This window comes from Cyprinodon tularosa, unplaced genomic scaffold (assembly GCF_016077235.1).
Source record: "Cyprinodon tularosa strain WSP-4 unplaced genomic scaffold, ASM1607723v1 ctg92, whole genome shotgun sequence".
NCBI lineage: Eukaryota > Metazoa > Chordata > Actinopteri > Cyprinodontiformes > Cyprinodontidae > Cyprinodon > Cyprinodon tularosa.
The window spans coordinates 664,512-678,762 of NW_024039696.1; the positions used below are offsets into that span (position 1 = coordinate 664,512).

At 38.6% G+C, this 14,251-nt stretch overlaps 1 protein-coding gene across 2 annotated transcripts in view; it reads left to right on the forward strand.

Annotated features, from left to right (window-relative positions):
* Positions 1-14,251, forward strand: part of tbc1d22a (TBC1 domain family, member 22a) — a 149,468-nt gene that overhangs the window by 88,566 nt on the left and 46,651 nt on the right. For both annotated transcript variants that reach the window (XM_038274533.1, XM_038274532.1), the window contains exon 11: positions 3,864-3,939. In XM_038274533.1, the coding sequence (XP_038130461.1) occupies positions 3,864-3,939 (76 nt within the window). The remainder of the gene's footprint in view (positions 1-3,863; positions 3,940-14,251) is intronic.

The window sequence follows — 14,251 nt, forward strand, 5'->3', positions numbered from 1 at the left end:
TGATATTTGGTACCTGCTGATGGAATAGCTGCTTGTATCCCAGTGATATTAAAGGTTTTAACTGGAGTTGTGAAAATAAAATAAGCCTTAACTAGTCATCCTTCTCACTACCACTTTGACATCTCTCTTATAACGGTAGTATAACCTTTTAATATACATTTGCACCATTTCAAAAGTTTTTTTTTGTTTCTGGTGTCGAAATGTTTCGTCTCATGGGGCAAAATGTCAAGTCAAAACTAGCTAAAACATGTACTCCTCCAAAAGAAAAACAATATTGTGATTTTTTTTTAAATTTATTTATCATTTTTTTGCCCCACAAAAGATGACACATGTAGCATATTAATTTGACAAAAATTTCAATTCAATTTATGTAAGAAAACTGTATATTATAGCAGAGCGCCAGAAGGATTGACATTAGTCAAAGCATTGAGATGTTGGCGAAAAAGATTGATCATGTTTAGCTAAGAAACTTTTAGAGCTAATTTCCGCCTGGTAAATAAATACAACGAATGAAAACAAGATTGACTGCCTGTATCAGGTATCAATTCAGACGTTTGGGAACTGTTTAATGATAATAAAAGCACTTTAACTGTAGTTTAACCTCTTAAAACCTTACCAGCAACCTATTTTAAATAATTTACAACCAATAACTCAGAATGCATGAAAATTACACTGTTAAAATGTTTACCAGTATAGACATGTTAGACATCGTTGAAAAGCTTAGATTCTCCACAATTTAACCACCTAGTTCATTTTATGGACTTGACGAGCACCAAAGCTCAATTAACAGAGATATAGCAGCATGTTAGAATGTACCATGACCAAGCAACCACAACAACTAAGCATGTCTTTATATTTGCTGTTCAAAAAAGACCTATTATTCTCGAGAACAAAAAAACAACATCTTTGAGTCATGTTTGAACTGATGCAGCTTGGGATTGATGCAGCTTGGGTGATTTACTCACCCAATTTTCATGTATATATTCAGAAAATAGAAGGTGTTAGCTTTCAAATATTGCATCACACATGTAATTTGGGCTTACAGTTCCTGAGTTATTTGCTTTTCCATTTGGGTATGCAAATAGGCGAGAATTTCCCAAAATGAGGTGGATGTTAAGAGGTTAAGAAGCATTGCAGAGTCACTATGCCTGATTTATTTGTGAAAAAACAAAGCTACCGGTAATGTTAATTTTATTAACCCACTGCAGTACCTCTGTGACCCACCAGAGGACTGCGAGCGTCAAGTTAAAGACTTCTGATCTGATGGAGAATAAAACTTCCATTTGCATTAATAACCTGTACTAGAGAAGCTAATCATTCTTAAATTGCTGTTAAGAGGCTGCACAGAATTGATACAGGGGCCACAAATTGGCCCCTGGCCGTTCTAATGCAACAGAGTGGTAGAAGGTGATGGACACTGTTCCCTTGTTTTACCGTATTCATCCAATCAGAAAAGGCTCATCGTCCAGCTCCTCCTGTCCTGCTACCGTGCTTTTTCCGATTTACATTGATGCACCAAGGAGGCGTATCGCAGTTTAAGAGGCGATGTGAGAAAAGGCCTGCAGGAACTGAGAGGGAGAGAAAGACAGTTGATTAAAGGCAGCAGCTTCAATAATGCAAATGTAATTACTTGCACTGGCCCTCTCACTTGCTTAGCTCCTAACTGCATTACGGCGGAGTGGTAGGAAAAAGAGAAAGCCAAGGAGGCTCAGGGGCAGAATATGGAGGTGGCGAACAAATGTAAATGAACAAGAGACAAAGTGGAGTTAAAAGGTATTTTAGATAGAGGAACGAGAGGAATTGTGAAACTTAATGACTTGAGGATGGGATTATGGTGGGGAAACTCAAACAAGAAATCAAGCTAATGGATAAACGCTGAGTGAGGCAAGTGTTTTGTGAGAATTGTAAGAGAAAGATAAATGACCCGTCATGGTATTGTAAATGGGAGAGCTTAAGCTGCATGTCGCCATAGCTACTCGCATTCCTGGGATTCAAGACATCAGCTCTGCTTTGGAATACATTCAAAGACATGAAAATCTGCGCTTGTGACGGATCCTTTCTACCCATATTACTAATGAAAGAGGATAGCAGATGAGAGACGAAGACTTGTTGTGACCAGAGATGTTCAGAAGAGGAAGGTTTTAATTTCATTCACTTACCTTCAGAATAAATAAACAGTAGAATTTTGAGTAAAAATACTGAAGTTTGTGAAATTAACCAAAAACAAAAACATTCTTTAACTTCAATAAAAAATGTATTCTGTTGCTTTAAATTATGTATTTTTTTATTATTACAGTGTAGTCTAGTTATGCTAGAGATTTCTTTTGTTAAGATAAAGGAAATAAATGGTGTAAAAAAACAGGACCCTGTTTAGTAATGCTACATTTAATGCTAAATTTACATTTAGTTCTGCTGCTAATAAAGAGCACAGGTTTAATAGGCTGATATTAGCTGGGTTCTCTGCTCCTGTAGCACATATGGTCCACATAGCAGGGTGATGGTTACATTTTTTTAGTGTTGGGTCATTTCTCTTTAGTTAGAGCACCATTACCCTCCAAGATTGTACTTCTTAAAACTTAATCAGAAGGTAGAATTTGTCTTCCTTGTAGGGATGATGGAAGGTTTGGTACATTTCTTGTCGCTTCTGACCAGCAGGTAGGTTTAACCCCGGCCTTATGTGGAAGACATGCTGCATTATCTTCTAGGATCTTGTTGGCTTTAAAGCAGCTGGAGCTGCTGTTTGCTTTCCTTCTTTTCCCCTCCTTTAGCAAAAGATTTCTGCTGCAACTCGCCTTCCCCTCCTCAACTTCAATCTCCATCTCTCCCCTCTTTTCCTCCACCTGCGGGGTCGTTTGCCTCATCAGCTGTTCTCCAGCCACGCCGAAAAATGACCCCTCAAGGAAACGTAATCCTCATCATGTTGGTGTGTTTCGAGCACACTTGCACACACTTAAATGCCTACGTGCTGATCCCACACGGATTGTATTCTGCAAGCTCAACTGTCTGACTTTGCCGACTGCTGTGATTATGATCAGGCTTATTATACTCATATTTTTTTTTTTTTTTAAAGGAAAGGTTAGTCTCAAAATGGAGTTTTGACTCATTTTTTTTGATGAGGACCAGCAGAATTTAAAGCACTGCCATCAATTGTTCAAGTTCTCCTTGGACATAAGTAGGTCCTCACAGTGGACTGCTGGATGGGATCTAAGTGGACTGGGAATGAGAATCCTCACCATTTGAAACAAATAGCAATTTCTCATAGAGTCATAATCATCCTTTTGCTTTCTGCAACAGATTGATGTTTGTTTTGCCTTGCCATTTTTATTGAGCTTTCTTTTTTTATTTTATTTATTTTTTTATTTACACTCTCAGAAGATTCCTCTGACTTTATGTGAGATGTGAAATTGTCTCCTAAAACACGTTTGACATCTGTAATAGCTTCTGAACTTGTGAGGATGTATTGTTAAACCGAATCTTCGGTTGTTTTGGTGTTTGCTGTAAAACACTGACCCTCGGGCCAAGTGGCTGCAGAACATCACTCTCAAATGATGATGTTAGCTTCCTACCAAATAGCATCAGTTTTACAGCGTTTTGGAAAAATTCCAAACGCAAGATGACATAATAAAATAAAGATGGTGTTATTCATTTTGTTTTTGTCCTCATCTGTTTGACCCAATATGGAAGATCCTTTTTCCCACCTGGTTCTTGATATTGGATGTTACTGAAAATGGATGCATTTTAGAGAAAAGCCAGAAAAGTTATAGAAGGCATAACCACAAAGAATAAAAGAAAACGCTAAGAAGACATTCCACTATTCTAGATAAAAGCTCGCATTGACTGTCTGATTTCTGTCTTCTCTTCAGGACAACTATACGTTTGCTCAGCCAGGCATTCAGAGGAAAGTCAAGGCCCTGGAGGAGCTGGTCAGCAGGATTGATGGTGAGTCATCTGCCTGCCTTCCTTTCATCCATCCCTCCACCCGACTATAAACGTCTTTTTGTTAACAATGCTTCCATTTTGACTTGAATTCAACTTTCTGTTTTATAGCTTTCTTGTTGCTTTTTGTTGTCTGTTATCCTTTATCATCCACCTGTTCCCTATGTTTTCATGTTTCTGATACAGATAAGACACAAAAACACATGGCGAAACATTAGCAGGACATGAATCTTTTTTTATCTGCAATTATTTCTTGTATTTTTACGTTTCAAAGTCACCTACAGGCAAATATAGGACAGTTTAATACCTTTTTCACCACTGGGTAATAATTTGTTATGAAACATACCTATTTTCTTCCAACATTGAAGAAAAACACTTGCCTCTTCCCATCTCTGTTACGTTCATTTCAAGACGTTGTCGTATCACAGTACTTCTGAAAGCTGAACAAAGTCTGATACTTCTCGCAGCCAAAAACAAAAAAAAAGTTTTTCAGGACTTAGCTAAAAAAGGATTGCTCCCTGTGCAGATTAGCTGCTAAAAGGGTATTTTTGTCTCAAAATTGCCTGAATCCTGAAGGCTTTACCTAGCATCCCCTCTTCCTGATGGGTGAAAATGGGTGTTTTTTTTTTGTTTTTTTTATACCATGTGGATGCAACACTGTCAAAGTAGGCGCTTTCTTGTGGGGAAAATCGTACATTTTCTTCCAAGCACTGGATTTTACGGGACAAAGTAGGGCTGCTGACCGGACAGCAGAACTAATGAGAATTAATCATAGATACAGGAATCAAGACTCACTTTGCCTGTATAATGAAGAAATAGCTTTATAATGTAGTTAAAAACTAAAAAAAAGAAAAGTTTTGATTATTTGTGATAAATACCCTTTAACTGATATTGAGCTCTTAAAAATAAGTAAAAAATTAACATTAAAAATACCCATGATATACAAATAAATTATCTTAAAAATTTTTCCAAACACACAAATCAGCAATTTGCTGCTTAAATTTATACAATAATTTTCTATAAAGAAGAAACTTCACATTATATTTGAAAAACAAATGACAAGACACTTTTAATGACTCCTTTTCTCATTTAAAATAGGTTGAATGCCTAAACCCCAATAAATTCAATTTTTTTTATGATGTAGGGAAAAAAAAGTTCTTCTAAAAACATCTTCTAAAAAGTACAAAAAGCATTTCTTTTAAGTATGAACACCCTTAAGAAAGTACTTTGTTTAAGCAGCATTTTAGACCATTTCAGCACTCAGGCTCTCTCTTTTTTGTGTTTTAAACCTCTATTGGCAACATCAAGACTTTGATTAGGCTCTGTTGAAACCCCTATTTTCTGTATAGTATCTGAAATGTCATATTTCTATAATTTCACCCACCTCAACCGAAAAGAAAAAAAAGTTTCTATCTGAATGAAATCCCTTGAGCAGGACATTGCCACAGCCATGTTTCAGTGTTACCACTTTGTGGGTATTTAGTGTTGTTTCTGGGGCCAAAATAAGTTTTTCTTTTTATAGATTTTAGCAACCTCTTCTTATTGATTCTTTTGAACTTCTCCCTGTGGTTTGAAAAAAAAAAAAAAAAAAAATCAACAGTTCCGTATAAAAAAAATAAAAAGATGTTTTTGTAAGGTTGATCAGGTTTACTTTAATTGAGTGTGAAGCCAAGCAGACAGAGATTTAAATCAGAGTTAAATTGGGCCTCAATGAAAAACAAAGTTTCAGATTCTATTTTCTAGTATTAGTGCTCTCTTTTTCAAATGCAATTTTAGTGAACCACCTAAAAGTTTTGTTTTTATAGTAATAGTGCAATTTAATAACGGTTTTGTGCATTCAAACCAGTGATTTTTTTCCTTCTCCCTTTGTTACGCTTCTACCTTTGATGGCTTTAAGCTGTTTTTAATGACATGACTAATATCGCATCCAGCTTATCTGCATTCCACTCAGCTGTGTGGATAATAGTTCATGCCTGTGAATAAAAGTGCAAAGACGAGGCCGGCTTGGGGCTTAGAAGATAATTTATGCAAACTGGACTCAACCACAGTTTAATGACATTTCACACCCATGGTTAAAATTCTGTGTTAATTACCAAAGCTGCTCTTTTTTCTCTTTTTTTTTTTTATTCCCAGAAGAAATAAAAAAAAGCTTCGTCACCTCGCACTCACAAGGCACATATGCAGCCGTACATGATGCATTGTGCAAAACATGGACCTATTACAGCAAGCTTCTGTCGAGTGGTCATGTTCTCTGCAGAATGCGATGCTGTCCCGCTCTCCTGTCACCCGCTCTGTCAGCCAGAGGGCGAGGAGGACTCAAGCGCTGCATTTAAATGGAAGCAGGAGAAAGCATGCGTGCATGTGCAGGAGTATGAATGCCTGTAAAAGTTAGTGGCTGTCAGAGCGAAAGCAACCTTGGACATTTTTCTGCAGACATCCTCCGTAGGAGCTGGATGTCCAGATCAGCCTGAGCCGACATGTGGACTGTATAATCACAGAGAGCAGGTTATCATCTCCAGAGTTCAGTCAGTGATTTTACTTTAATTTGAAGCCGTTTCCTTCATGAGGAAATGTAAAAATAATAACTAGACAGAAGGAGTTGGTTTAAATACTTCTCCAATGCATTTTAGATGGTGTTGATACAAAACCAGCGTTAATATTTAGATGATGGTCATCCTTCATAAGAAATGACGACAGTTTCCCTGCATCTCCTCAATAAGTGCCCTGTCATCATAGCTGGTGCAGAGACATTTCATACCCTGCTAGCTTGACATTACCAGCTCTAATGAGATCACAGATACCTCTTATCTTGTGTTACAGGATTGTTTTTCGCCCCGCTGTCGACATAGCATCTGTTCTGGGAACAATAGCCTCTCATCTGCTCCAAAATTACCTAACAGCACTTATCAGATGCAGGGTTATCCGCGCTGTTGTTGGTTTTCAATAGAAGGTGGGGCTCTATCTCCTCACAGCTGGAGAAACGTCCATTGTTTACCGTCAGTCCAAAACTCAACATTAGAGACTAAACTTTATTTTTTTATTACTATTTAATCTTTTTTTTTTTTTTTTTTTGCACTTCTGATGAGGAAATTCTTATTTTTCATGTTTTTTTTTCTGATTTCTGAGTCCCAGATTTATTTTAGCTTTGAGATCAAGTTTCTAACCAGCTGTAGCTGCTGCTGTTTGATAGATACAAATGTGAGACTGTATTTAAGTCAATTAAAAAAGATGAACTTCACAGAGAGAAGAACTCGAGTTGGGTCCTTATTGCAATATGGGTAGTGGATATTATTCAAATGAAACAAGCGCACTCTTGATCTTATCACACCCCCTACTTCATCAGCTGCTGCTTTATGAACATGAAGGTGTTCTCTCTTGATATCTGCCCAATCTATAGGCAAAATGTCTTTGTGGAAATTATACCCGCAGATAAACCAGAAATAATAGCTGATTTTTTTTTTTTTTTTTTTTTTGTCTAAACCCCTTATGTATGTGTACCAGACCATCAAAAAAATCTATAAACCTGCTGAACTTGCCAGGCATGGGTTGGTATGAAATTCTCCCAATATGATGCAAAGATCAAAGTTAACATTTTGGTTTCAAAGTATGGCGAGTCAAGATTTGTTTGATCTTATTCAAAGGAAACAGCAAACATTTATTTTAATAGTTTTCAATCAACTTTACAGCAGGCAAAATTAATGGATGCCTCTTTATAAATTGTATACCCTTTTTAAAAATATTTTTAATGACTCTGCAAGATGTGGCTTCTTTCAGCAAGCTGACCAGCAGTGTGCAGTGAAGGTTGTGTTAGGGGGGCGCTATTGTGTCTTTTCACATATTCTATAAAGTTTTGTTAAGGAGTATGAATATTAGTGTTTTTGAAATAGTTAAAAAGAACCTGCATGGATCCTTGAAAATGGCAGATTCTTACTAGAAAAACGTATTTTTCTTTAATCCATTTTTTGTTGTTGAGAAAAACGCTGCAGCATTCCTTTGACCGAGGCCTTTTCTTTTCTCTTCCCTCGGATTCTTACATTCGGTCGCTTTATAATCTCTCTCTTTTCTCTGTTCCCGTCCGTCAGACTACCCCTCTGTGTAATTATCTACTTCTGCTAATAACTCTAACTCCCATTAGCCTTGCTTGACGCCGGCGAAACACACCGCCTCAAAAGACAACAACTATTTTGTCGGCATGTAACGTCTCTCTGATCTCTTTATCTCTCTTTTATCTCCGTCGCTGTTTGTTGCATGCTAGTGCATAAGTACAAGTTCATCTACATGCAAATTGCCCCAAGGTGAAGCTATCTATGCTAATGAAAGCGTGCATCTGCTGCACACTCGCTGATCCGGGATCTAAGTTTAGGTTGCAACCATTGTATTAAAGGAAAGCTTTCTGTATGTTTCTGCATCTGATCAGGTTAATTAACCTTTCTGTAACATTAGAAGATGGTGGTATTGACCACGTAGGTTTTGTACCTGACTTTTAATCTGTGTATAAATCTATTTGTAGCTTGAGCAGAAGGTTTTCTTTTAATCCAGGCCCCTGCTTTAAAAGCTCCACGCTGAGGTCTGCTTCAGTGCCTCGCAACCTGACCCAAGGTCAGTTACACAATTTTTCCTTTGCTTCCCACACAGTCCTCCACTGTCTTCAGGGATCATCCGCTGCTCAGCACGCTAGGTTGTACAAGTTCTCTGATATATTTCAACAGATCTGAAGACGTCTTAACTACAGCCCCTTCAGTCTGTTATGTAAAGCATTTTGACGGTTTCTTTAACCGGTCCTGCCACATGTTTTGTTTAAAAAAAAGAAAAACTTTAACTAAGTCAGCATTTTTTAGAATCCATCCTGAAAGCAATAATTTTTTTTTTAAATAACTGTTTTTTATAAACCCAAAACACAGTGAAATGCTTCTAAATAAATCTTTGCCACAGTTGAAATACATATATTTGCCTGAAAGTTGCAGGTTACTTTGTTCTGCACTCTAAAAGCTTTAATTATAAACTGTCAGGCTTTGTAATAAATCAGACCCAGATAGGGAGAACATCTAGGAGAAAAATACTGAAAGGTGGCGAATTCTAAGCTTGTTTTTATATATACCATCAAGAAAGAACTAAATGTGGTCAAGTATGTTTCATGTTAGCTCATATGCTATGGCAAGACTCCACACAACACGATAAAAGGTAGTTTTATGCAGCAGGAAGATCAGTCTCTGACGTAAAGCAGATATGCTGTTTCAGAAAAGTGGAAAGAAATTAGCCACTCTCATAGCTGAAGTGCACCTCTGGTGCCTCTCTTGTCTTTCTAAGTAGGAGAACTTGCACAACCATTAGCTGACAGAAGACTTTTTTCTCCCCACTGCATGTGCAGATTGTTATCCACCCTGCAAAACCAATAGAGCTGTATGATTGGCCCCAAAAATACCGGCAAGTCAGAGTAAAAAAAGAAACAGGAACCACCCCTATAGAACCCTGATCTTAATACCTCTGTTCTTTTGTTGTTTTTTGGGTGGGATAACATTAATATGTGAACCTAACTGAGCTAAAGCTCCTTTAAATGAGGGATAGTCGCAACAAATATTGATGGGATTTAGATTCTCTTTTTTTCTATTATTGCATTTTGTTTAATTAATGAAAATATATTATTGGCACTTACGTTGCTGAAAGCATTCTCAGTTTCTGACATCGTTTTATACCTGCCTAAAACTTTAAAACGATACTCTACACCTAAACAATAGCACAAGACTTACAGTGCTATTCTATTTATGCTATCCTGCAGACTATACCATTCACTTTTCTTAAAAGCAACAGATATTTTGTCTCTATCATAGTTTTAGCAGAGAACCATGAATATTCAGCTTTAACAGAGGTTAAAGTTTCTGAGAATATTGCTAAGTTATGTTTTCAAGTTCAGTTTGGCTGTACTGCTGGGCTAATGCTAACTTATTAATGCCAGTTTTAATATAAATTATTTTGAATTTAATACATCTCTCTGTCATTCAGTATAACTATGTGAAGAAGAAAACTTAAAAAAGCTGATTTCCTGCTTCTGGAACATTAATATCTTAAATATTGAATGACTGGTGTTTTAGCTGCCTTCTATTCAGCCTCACTGGGACGATACTGGAACAAAACCAGTAGGAATACTGACATGTAGAAAGTGACTGCGGGCTGCAGCAGCCCTGCTTTTCTATATCCTAGGATGTGTTTGGGAAAGATTAGTACTTGAAGGATGTCTAAAGAAAAAAAAAACAGTTGTTTTAGTTTGGGGATTCTGACTGGGATTCAACTGAATCCCAGTCAGAACCGATAATATGTGAGCACATTGGTTTAATCTCAGAACTCTGCTGCTCGAGTTCTCACAAAGACCAGAAAAGTGGACCACATTAGTCCAGTTCTCAGGTCTTTACACTGGCTGCCGGTCCATCAGAGAATAGACTTTAAAGTTCTGTTGCTGGTCTATAAAGCTCTGCATGGTTTAGGCCCAAAATACATCAGTGACCTCTTGACCCAGTATGAACCTACTAGACCCCTCAGGTCATCCGGATCCAGCCTTTTATCAGTTCGTAGAGTCAGAAACAGACATGGAGAGGCTGCAATCAGCTTCTATGCTCCACATGTCTGGAACAAACTCCCAGAAAATCTTAGATTAGCTGAAACACTTAGTTTATTTAAATCCAGGCTGAAGACCCAGCTGTTCTCAGCTGCATTTACGTAGATTTTATTCAAAAGTTAAAATTCGCCCGTCTCTGTATTTTCTCTTTTTAATTTTAAATGTTTTTAATTTTGAATCACGCTTTTAATTGTTTTTAATTGTTTTCTTTCCCTTTTGCTTATAATGTTTTATGTAAAGCACTTTGAATTGTCCTGTACATGAAATGTGCTATACAAATAAACTTGCCTTGCCTTGCCTAGCCTAATCGTACGCTTTTATCCTGATTATAAAAAAAAAACCTGTCAACTTAAAACACAAACCAATAGCCCAGACTAGGACTTCTTTATTTACTTTAAGCAATGAATGGACGTCTAATCATTAGATGTACTAGCTGCCGATGATACTCTCTGCAATTAATCCATCCCCTTTGAGGAGCAGTGGGCTGCCACTGCACAGCGCCCTGGGAGCAATTGAGGGTTAATAGTCTTACTCAGAGCCAGAGTGACAGTCCGTGGGAGGGGGTTTTGAACTCACAACCTCAGGATTCCAAGCCCTATGCCCCAACCAAGTGGTAAGTCATCCATCCTTCAAACAGGAGGTCTGGGTTTGTATCCCAGCTGGTGGGAATGAGCTGCTAGTGTGGGTCTTTAAGCAAGACCCTTTACACTAGTACCTGCTTTGGGGGGTGGCAGCCTACCGGTTAAGGCGTTGCACTTGAAATCCAGAGGTTCTGAGTTCCACTCCCACAGACTGCCACTATGGGTCCCAGACCAAGACCCTTAACCCCACACTGCTCCCCTGGCGCTGCACAATGGCAGCCCACTACTCCCCAAGGGGATGGGTTAAATGCAGAGACCTAATTTTGTGGCTCTGTACTTGTAACGGTATAATGACAATAAAACAAAAAAGAAAAATTATTACATGTTAGCCCTACAGTTGTTTCCTAATCAGATGAGTGTTTTGTTAGGGATTACAGTTTACCAGTTAACATTTTCATAATTTTTTTGCCAAACATTTATGAATTTTTATTTAATTTTTGTTTTTACAAATGAGATTCTTTTCTTTGCAAACTTAAGTTTTGTGGAAATGGTGATTCATATGGTTACCAGTTGTTAGGAATTACATTTAAAAAACCTTAACACAGAGAAAAGTTGTTTTGTATTTTTTCAATAAGACTGAAAAATTGTTCCACAATTGAAGGTTTGGAAAAGAATAAAGGAGGAAATATGTCAAAAGACCTCGAGGGCTGGATGACGAATGGAAGATGAAATTTGAAAGGGGGGAATAAAATATCTACCTGTAATTACATGTTCGACAGAGAAGAGTGTCAGCTGGGCAGAATGGGCCTCATCAGCAGTAACCAGAGTGCCTCACTCTATAATCTTTGACCTCCTGCTGTCCAACCATCCACAGGAGAAGCAGGGCCATCACTATGGCCTCTTCTTAAAGGAATAGTACACCCAAAACATGATTAGCCTTCATTTTCTACTCACCCCCATGCTGAACAACACCCTGGAGTACTTTTTTGATATCTCAAATGCATCTGGAGATCTGGGAGGCTTCTTGCTGTCTGCTGACATTCAAATAATGGAGGTCTATGGTGACCGAGACAGAAAGGTCCATAAAAGTCCACAAAAAACGTGTCAATATTCCTCCATACTGGTCGTCCAATGTATTCCAAGTGTCCTGAGTGGGTAGCATCCAGAATTTACTCGAAACGAAGTCATTTAGAATGTTTTTAGAGCATAAACAGTAGTGTAAAGGATTTCCTGAAAGCGCGCACATGCGTGTTCACGACGCTACGGAAGCCGGCAGACCAAACCAGATGAAAGTGCACATTAAGCGTCTACTCTGCCAATAATGCAAGCGTAGAAGAAGAAATGTGCTGTTTACCTGTGCAAAGAAAGAAACAATGAAATAAAAATGTCTGAGGACTTCAGTGTTGAGGAAGAGCATGAGTTCTTTGCCGAGCTGAATGCGCTGGTTTGTTCTGCCGGCTTCCGTAGCGTCGTGATCGGGCATGTGCGCGCTTTCAGGAAATCCTATACACTACTGTTTATGCTCTAAAAACATTCTAAATGACTTCGTTTCGAGTAAATTCTGGATGCTACCCACTCAGGAAACTTGGAATACATTGGACGAGCAGTATGGAGGAATATTGAAACGTTTTTTGTGGACTTTTATGAACCTTTCTGCCTCGGGCGCTGGGCACCTCCATTATTTGAATGTCAGCAGACAGCAAGAAGCCTCCCAGATCTCCAGATGCATTTGAGATATCAAAAAAGTACTCCAGAGTGTTGTTCAGCATGGGGGTGAGTAGAAAATGAAGGCTAATCATGTTTTGGGTGTACTATTCCTTTAAAACTTGAACCAACACCAGGCTGGAGGACAAGACTCATCAGTCAATCAGTGTCTATGAGTCTTGTCATCCTCAAACTTCCCCAGTCCCTGATAACAACCCCACTCAGCACGCTCAGCACTGTGCCGGCCCGACAGCAGCCCATGAGTAATAAGGTTCAACTTCCTAACTTCTCCCCTTCAACTTTTCCTCCTTATTTAATAACGTTCAATATTTCTCCCTCTTTTCTGCCTGCCATATAACAAATAACCCTCCGCTACATCACCACCGCCATCACACCCCTTCCTCGTTTGTGTTTGCCGAAGTCGCTAATATTAGGAAGAGCAAGTTCATTAGTGTAATTTAACATTGTCTAAAGTAGTTCCGCTCCCTTCCCCTCTGCTTGGCAGCTAGCTCAGATCTGTCACCGTGATGCATGCGCCGTTAATGAGCTTTCCTTGTTTATGCTTTTGCAGCAGCATGTGATAATTAAACTGCAGAGAGGAGTGTGAAATAATAGCTTTGTGTTTACCCTGCGCCCCACTAATGCGCCGGAGAGTGTGTGTTGAGCTCTAGAGCCGGTAGGTGCCGTTCAGGTGTGTGTTTGCTGGTAATAATGCATGTGGCCCTCGTTAGAAATATCTGCATAATGTTTTACCAATAAATGCTTTATTAAAGTGTGTGTGTGTGTGTGTGTGTGTGTCGTCAGTCAGCTCTGATTAAGAGCAGCGAGTGTGAGAGAAGAGGATGTGATAGTTCCTCCCTAACTGGCTTTTCTTATAGATTCCCTGACAGCTCCATAATTACAGCTCTATTATGAGTTGTGTGTGTGTGTGTGTGTGTGAGGGAGAATGAGTGTCATGGGCTTGATGACTATGAAATGAGGAGTTGACAATACTGAGTGGTATTTTTTATCTTTTGTTATGTAAAGCCGCCTAAAACAAACATTTATCAAGAACAGAGGAAGGAACAAAGGCAGCCGTTCTCGGCGTCGTACACAGGCGGCTTTCGGGCTGACATATCTGCCTCTCATCCATTCTTCTCCGCCAGCGTTCTGCCAGCACGCCGTGACACCGACACTGAAGTCTGAACCCCTCACCGAGGTCATATTGACGCTGTGTGATGCAACTTGTGGTCTTTTCTGTGTTCCCTGCCTTTGGTGGCAGGGATTCTTCTAGAGCAGATAAATTCCTGGACTTTTGATAAAGATGAAGTATAGATCTACAGCTTATTGGCTTTACAGAGACATTTTTCTCTTTCTATATATTCCAGTAAATTCAGAATGTATTCAAACTACCAATCAATTGTATTTTGATTTGGATTAG